Here is a 7,522-nt window from a genome sequence, read left to right as displayed (position 1 = left end):
GTCACAGATCACAGATCACAGAAGAACCTGAGAGGCCACCTTGGCCTCCCTGACCTACAGAAAAGCGCACGTGGGTGGGAAGCCAGGGTCAGGCTGGAAGGCATGGACTAGACAGCTGAGGCTCTGCTAGGGGCGAGCCTGTCTGTGGTCCTGTGGGGCGGCCTCCACCCTCCTGCTGACCATCCCCTCTGGCTGCCCTCTGTGCCAGTCAGAGAATCCCCCTTCCCCCTTCAGTCACATTCTGTGTGTGACACCGCCACACTCCCTTGTCACTGTCCTGGCCACGTGGGGACATCTAGCTGACTGGCAGGACATCTCTGGGGACTGCACCTCCTAACCCTGCCCTTTGCTGGGACTGGTTCTGGATTTAGAGTCCCAGTTCCCGTCCTAACGGTCATTGATTTCCACTTGAGCTAAGAGGTCTCAGCCACGTGCCTGAAGGGCTGGGGCCTCCACAGGCCATGAGGGAAACACTGAGGCCACAGTTCCTTTTCTCTGGCCCTTGTCCTGGGCGATAGTCCCCACCCACGGATAATGTGTTCTCCAAGGCTCGTCCTGGGAGGAACTTTCAGGGTGGCCTGAGTCCTGGGCTTCCCGGGACAGGCGCTGCTTTAAACTCCCGATTGGAGGGACACCGCTGTTTGGCTTTAACTGGGCAGCCAGAGGCTCCCCGCGTCCCTGGGATCTGGACAGCGCAGGGGCGAGGCGGAGTGATGCCCAGGGAGAAGAGGAGGGAGAAGGGTGTGCGCTTTCTGTGATTCAGGCTCGTCTCCGAGCGCCCCGCCAGCAACCAGACGGGGAGACAGACTCTGCACCGGGCGGGGAGCCGTGGGCTGGCGGGGAGCCAGGAGGCCGTCCCCCAGGACGTCCCCTTCTGCAACTCCCCCGCTCCCGGCTGTGGGACAGACCGCGTCTTTGGGCGCTTCGCGTCCGCTCCGAGCCGCGGGTAGTGGAAGCTGGCCGAGGCGGGGCACAGGCGGGGCCTAGGGGCGCAATCAGGCCCCGCCCCGGCCCCGCCCCCACAGGGGATGAACTTGGAGCCCAGTTCTGCCTAGGCCTTACCCTAAGACCGAAACGCTCGCTGACCATGGCCATGATCTTGGGTTACTGGGATATCCGTGGGGTGAGCGAGGGGGCCGCCAGGCTGGGTGGGAAGGAGACGCACGGGGGCAGGAAATGCTGCGCGGTAGACACCAATACTACCAGAATGTTCCTGCTCAGGGCTGGGTGCAGTTCAAACCTTTCCAGCAGTCTGTCCTTCTCAGGTGGGCATGTTTCTGAGTGTGTGTGGGGGGGGGGAGCGGGGGTTGCGGAGGATTGCGAGTGGGTGCCAATGCATGTGTCTGGGGGTCTGTGAGGTTACCTGCTGCAGAGAAAGGCACCAACTCAGGACTTCCATTTCTGACCTCCGCCTTTGGCATCTCTCCCAGCTGGCTCACGCCATCCGCCTGCTCCTGGAGTACACAGACTCACACTATGAGGAAAAGAAGTTCGCGATGGGGGACGGTAGGGGCATCCCGGTCACTTTCCGACTTTTGCCCTATTCCTGCTGATCTGGTACTGAGCTACCCTTGCCCTGGCCACGTGCTGCTCCCTCTGCCGCCCTCCACCAGCTGGAGCAGGGCCTGCCCCTCCCTAACTCCTTCCAGGTGCAGCTGGCCTTACCAGGCAGGACATGAGGGGGATTGCTGGACCCCCTGTTTCAGTAATTGGGATGGGTTCCCCTTAGGGCTTGGGTAAACGTTTTGTAAGCTTACTCATGCAGGTTCCAGAGTCTTACAAGTGTTCTTTGCCCCCAAACCTGGAATGTGGACTTAGTGTTCCAGATGCCAGATCCACCTTTTGGGGAGCTTTGCCACTGATCCATGGTGGGTTCCCCACCCTGCCCCCGCCCCAGGCCCAATGAAAGTGGGCTCTAGGGAGATGTGTTTCACTCCATCTTCTCCACCACAGCTCCCAACTATGACAGAAGCCAGTGGCTGAATGAAAAATTCAAGCTGGACCTGGACTTCCCCAATGTAGGTGAAAGGGGTGGGGGTGATGTGGGGCAAGTGAGAGGGGTGGGTACTCCACCTGCTTTCCCAGCTCAGAGGTTACAGGATTTGCTGCCTTCTGCTCAGCCTCTCAGCTTCCTGGTTCTTGTCACTGCCTGTCCTCCATGCTCTATGTTCCAGCTCATTCATCCATTTTACAGTGGATTGCTTTAGTGCCGACCATGAGCCAGGCACTGAGAGTGCCCTTCTTCAAGGGCGAGGGTGCTGGGGGAGGCCTGTGGCCTACCCACCTGCCCCTGTTGCCCTTACAGCTGCCCTACTTAATTGATGGGGCTCACAAGATCACCCAGAGCAACGCCATCCTTCGCTACATTGCTCGCAAACACAACCTATGTGAGTGGGGCTGGGGGCGGGATACAGGGGAACAGTGGCGTGCCCCCTGCGCTTGCCTGGGGTGGGATGCTGAGGGTGAGTCTCTGCTGTGTGGGCTGTAGGCGGGGAGACAGAAGAGGAGAAGTGTCGCATGGACATTTTGGAGAATGAAGTTATGGACACCCGCCTATACTTTGCCAGGATGTGCTACAACCCTGACTTTGTGAGTCACCTCCCTGGGGGCTGGGATGGACAGGGTTTGACGGCGGACTGGACTCTTGTGTGCCATCTACATGGGGTCTTGTTTGTCATTTGAACCCCAAGGAGCAACTGATTCTCCAAGCCACTCCCTATACTTTCACCAGCGTGGCCGTTATAATTCAATGCATCAGATGAACACTCTGACTCAGTTCCTTCTAACCTTAGGGTAGAGTCCAGTCCCCAGGGTGGAAATTCAGTTCCCGGACAGTATGCTTACCTTGTTTGCTCAGCACAGTCGTCCTGACACCCCAAGGCCTGAGCACTCTGTCCAGCAGGCAGCACAGGGACAGACACGGGGCTTTGTACCTCCTTCTCCTTCCGCTCTGTCTCTCAAATTCTACATCTTTCCAGGAAAGCTCAAGTGATGCTCCTATCTGTCCCCCACCAGGTAGAACTTAGGACTTCTTTCCCCAGGCTGTTTCCATTGTGTGCTTCTTTGCTTCTGTCTGCCATCTGCGTCCAGAGCTCTGCTGGGTTCTCACAGCCCTCCTGGGTCTGAGCTCTGGGAGGGGGCTTGGAGATGAGTGATGACAGATTCAGGGACAGCGAGGTGGTGTTCTCTGCCTTCCCACAGCCTCTCACAGATGGGAGGTGGGACCCAGTAGGAGTCTGCTGAACACAGCTTGGATAAATCATCGCCTGGGCAATGACCCCCCCCCCCTCCAGTGGGGGGACGTGGCTGCTCGCCCCTTGGCAGCTGGGGGTCATGCACTGCCCGGAGGAGACCTGCCTCTCTGCCCAGGGAGTCTGAGCCTGAGGCTGGTTATGGCTGTTCTGTGCCTCAGGAGAAACTGAAGCCTGGGTACCTGGAGGGACTCCCTGACAAGATGAAGCTCTACTCACAGTTTCTGGGGAAGAGGCCTTGGTTTGCAGGGGAGAAGGTAAGGGGAAGGCTTTGGGGGGTGGGAAACTGTCATTTTCCCCAGGTTCAGAGTTACCTGCTCACTCCTCCTTTGCCTTTCTTTAGCTCACCTACGTGGATTTCCTGGCTTATGACATTCTTGATATACTGCGTATATTCGAGCCCAAGTGCCTGGATGCATTCCCAAACCTGAAGGAGTTCATGGCCCGCTTTGAGGTGATTTCCTTATCCTCCTTACTATTTATATCTCTTTTGTCCTCCCTCCTTTTGCTGGATGCTTTCCTAGTCCTGTATGTAGAATGAAGAATAAGTAGCATTTATTGAGGTTTTGCTATATCACGATTTGTGCTCAGGATCTTACATATTTGTGTCAAATCAAATCTTGACAACATTCCTACATGGTAGAAGAATTGTCGGCTTATTTTTACTGGTAAGGAAACTGAGTCTGAAGGGATAAGTCATTCGCTGAAGTTCACAGAGCCAGTACTGTCTGTGCTGGGATCTGACTTAGCCTCTGGCTTCTGTAGGCAGCAGGCCATGGTTCTCTCTTTCCTGGGCCAGAAGGAAGCTCAGTTGCCTTACTTGTCTGGGTCGAGCAGCTCAGGACCCCGTGGATGCGGCCGCAGTTCAGGAGCGTGCGTGGCACTGGCATTAGGAGAGCCGAGCCATGGTAGCGATGAGACTACGTAAGGGCAGAGACGGCATTTCCTGGGGATGCTCAGGCAGCTTTGCAGCAATCCGATCCCCGCCTGGGCCCGCCCTGAGATCCCCAGGAATGTCCTGGGTCCTGGGCTGTGAGTGCATGGGTGAGGGCGCCTGTGGAAGGAGTCTGTCCTGGGTGTCCTGTGGTGGGCACCTTCCTTACCTCCCTGTCTCCCTGCCCTTCTTCTTTCCCATTACCCGAGATTCTGCGTCAAGTTGGGGCAGTCCATTTATTTTCAGTCCTCTTGGCTGATCGGATCTTCTCCCGGGTGTGAGGCACTGTGTCAGGCACAGTGGGGATGCCAGGGTGACCCGGCCCTGGAGCCACTGTCCTGGGGCTCAGAGCGCTTGGACAACTAGAGGAACACCCCGCCGTGTGGTGTGTGTGGGGCCAGGTGGGTGCGGGAGGAGCACAGCCTAGACCTCCCCTGATGTCACTGGTCACCCTCAGTCCCTCGCTGGAGGCCAGCGGACTGTGCTTTGTGAGCGGTGTGGGGCTTTGAGGCATTTGTCCAGCAGGATTTTCAAGCTGCAGTCTGTTTCTCTTTCCCATTCTGCATCAAGAGATGTGCTTTTTGAGCTGGTTCTCGTCAGCCCTGGTTGTGGGTCTGGGTGACTGGCCTTGGGGTTTATGCCAGAGCTCCGGGGACTGGCTGGCAGGAGGGACAGAGGATGGCTGTGGACTGCGGTGTGTGGCCCGCTGGGTATAGACAGTCCCAGGAACTTGGAGCCCTTTAGAACTCACTGGGCCCTCTGGGTCTTGGGAAGATGGTACTCAGACACCCCTGAGTGGCCTAGGCCCTCTTGGCTACAGCAGGCCTGGGGAGGAGGTAGTGGGTGCCCATGACACGGGGGACAGGTACCAGGCCAAGCAGTTGGACTTTAGCCCATGACATTGGGCTCATGTACTGGGCCAAGCAGTTGGACCTTTAGTAATTAGAGTCTGGCCTGGCCTGGCCTTCGTGCTCCCAGCCTCTCTCACTTCATGCAGCTTTTGCTGAGTCACTGGGTGAGGTCTGGCCTGTCCTGCAAGCTGCATGGCCACAATCTGAGCCTCCCTGTTCTGCTGGGGTTCCCTATGTGGCAAACTCTGAGAAGCCAGGATGCTCCCTCTGCCAAAGGGGGATGTTTGTAAGACAGGGAGGGACAGGGCCTCCTGGAGCGGGGGGAGGAGGGAGGCCAGCCGGAAGAGCACAGCCCTGGCAAGAGAATGAGCTGCCCTCCAGCCCTTCCCACCTGCTAGCCCTGGGAGCCCGAGGTGGCCGCTGAAGCCCTTTGGGTGTCTGGTTCCCTTCTGCTGGGTGGTGAGAGGAAGACCCGTCTTGTAGGGTGGTTGGTGGGGTTTCTACACCCGTATCATCGTCTCTGGGGGATCTAAAGCACCTGTACGGGTAGTCTCCATATCTTAGTCAGATGTCCCATTAGTTGCAGGAAGCTGGAGGAGGTGACTTTCCAGAGCAGGGACCGCAGGGAGACTGTGCTGTGTCTCAACACCGGCCTCACCAGGCAGCGACCCGAACTTGCTGCACCTCAGTGGGGCTGCATGAATCCCACTGAGGCAGCAAACCCTGACGCTGGACTTTCTCTTTCCCCGCTCAGGGCCTGAAGAAGATCTCTGCGTACATGAAGTCCAGCCGCTTCCTCCCAGCGCCTCTGTTTCTAAAGACTGCCGTGTGGGCCAACAAGTAGGGCCTCCGTGGGTGGGGGTGCCGGGGAGGAGCCAGAGTTGTGCTTGCTGTGTCCCCCCAACAGCGGTCTTGCTTCTTTGTCCTTTGTTATATTCCTTTGTCCCCACGAAATACCTATGGGCGCCCTTTTCTCCCTCCCAACCCTGTCTTCATCCAGGCCCTTTGTCGTCAGCTCTCTACTTCAGCAAATTTCCTCCCCCACCAGCGTTATCCGTCCTGCACTAAAGCCAACCAGACCATTCTTCCCTGGGTGGTTGCTCCACCTGCGGGAGCTGGACTGGACTCCTGGCCTGGGGAGCCCTGCCGTGAGCTCCCCCGGGCTGCCCCGAAGCCCCGTAAGACCTGGAGTGCAGGCCCGGCTCCCCCAGGGTGGTCCCTGCCCAGCCCTGCCTGATCCCCAGTGAAGCCTTACTCACCCTGACCTGGCTTGTGTTCTTCCCTTCTGGCCTTTGGATTCAGGATTGAGCGTATCTGGGGACATGGAAGTTCCCTTTTCTGGTGTCCGTTGTACCAGCCCGGTGGATCGGGTTGTGTGTGTGATGCCAAGAAAGGGGACGTGTAGGATTATAAGGATTCTTGCTTATTTCTATCTACTTCATAGACTTCCGTGCCTCAGCATGGGGTCTCTACAGAAAGAGGGGGGCCCTTCTGTGCCTAGGTCCCTCCTTAACGCAGCATTCCTGGAGTGCCTCCTGGAAGCTCACAGTAAGTACTGTGTCATGGTCCGGGGGCTCTCAGGGCTTGGGCAGTCCACTGATAGTGGTCACCCTTCCCTGGGTGCTCTCCCTGCTTTGGAAACCCTTCCTCCGTGCCCTTACAACTGTGCATGGTGAAAGGAAATGTAATCACTTATGTTGAGGGGTTTTCAGAAGCAGCCAGGAGGCTATTAAGGAGATGGACCTTATGCACATCCTCATTAATGAAACCATGAACTTTGAACTGGGCCACATTGCAAATATTCCAAGGACTCTGCCCAAATACCTGCATCTTTCTTTGGAAATTCGTATAGGTAACATTTCAAGGGAGACACCCTGTTGGTTTTGACTGGATATTCATATAAACTTTTTAAAGAGATGAGTGGTAGAGCTAATCCTTATCTGTAAGTTTTGAATTTATATTGTTTCTTCCCAGGTATAAAACCATTTTTTCCCTACAAATAGTTTTGGTTTTGTTTTTTTGCGTTGGGGGGAGCGTAAAGGAAAGCAGAATGTTTTATCATGATTTTTGCTTTAGCAACTTTGGGACAAATTAAAAGTCCTAAACTCTGGTGCCGGGGGCGGGGCGGGGGGGAGAAAAAAAAGGAGACCTTGCTCAGTAATGGCCTTAGCAAACCAATTATATTCAGCCGAGATTAGTTTTCTGCCACCAACGCCAATTACAATTCTTTGTAAACAACAAATACAAATGTCTTCTTCTTTTTTTTTTTAAGGATTTTATTTAGAGAGAGAGAGAGAGCACAAGCAGGAGGAGCGGCAGGCAGAGGCAGAAGAAGTAGACTCTCCGCTGAGCAGGGAGCCAGATGTGGGGCTCCATCCTAGGATCCTGGGATCATGACCTGAGCCAAAGGCAGCCGCTTAACCGACAATGTCTTATTTTTGAAAGATTTATTTATTTATTTAAAAAAGAGAGAGGGAGAGAGAGAG

General features: G+C 55.9%; 1 protein-coding gene across 2 annotated transcripts; it reads left to right on the top strand.

Moving 5' to 3' along the window:
- The first annotated feature begins 1,053 nt into the window (after window positions 1–1,053).
- LOC118019026 (glutathione S-transferase Mu 1-like) lies at window positions 1,054–7,036 on the top strand. Of its 2 annotated transcripts, none has more exons than XM_035017826.1 (7): window positions 1,054–1,265; window positions 1,431–1,506; window positions 2,306–2,387; window positions 2,489–2,589; window positions 3,413–3,508; window positions 3,595–3,705; window positions 5,791–7,036. In XM_035017826.1, exons 1-7 carry the CDS (start codon window positions 1,177–1,179, stop codon window positions 5,878–5,880), a joined length of 645 nt encoding a protein of 214 aa, XP_034873717.1. In that variant the 5' UTR covers window positions 1,054–1,176; the 3' UTR covers window positions 5,881–7,036. The 2 variants fall into 2 exon arrangements, with proteins under 2 accessions (XP_034873717.1, XP_034873718.1); XM_035017827.1 differs by lacking the exon at window positions 1,054–1,265 and adding an exon at window positions 1,954–2,018.
- The last annotated feature ends 486 nt before the right edge of the window (window positions 7,037–7,522 follow it).

Source organism: Mirounga leonina, unplaced genomic scaffold, assembly GCF_011800145.1.
Source record: "Mirounga leonina isolate KUSES-001 unplaced genomic scaffold, KU_Mleo_1.0 Mir_173, whole genome shotgun sequence".
NCBI lineage: Eukaryota > Metazoa > Chordata > Mammalia > Carnivora > Phocidae > Mirounga > Mirounga leonina.
Note: the sequence above shows the minus strand (reverse complement) of the source record. Positions and strands in the feature narration are given on the sequence as shown.

Excerpts from the sequence above, each read along its gene's own strand:
- LOC118019026 (XM_035017826.1), top strand. The coding sequence starts at position 1,177 with ATGCTGCGCGGTAGACACCAATACTACCAGAATGTTCCTGCTCAGGGC. Across the intron at positions 2,590-3,412 it reads TGTGCTACAACCCTGACTTT|GAGAAACTGAAGCCTGGGTA; the intron begins GTGAGTCACCTC and ends TCTGTGCCTCAG. Across the intron at positions 3,706-5,790 it reads AGTTCATGGCCCGCTTTGAG|GGCCTGAAGAAGATCTCTGC; the intron begins GTGATTTCCTTA and ends TTCCCCGCTCAG.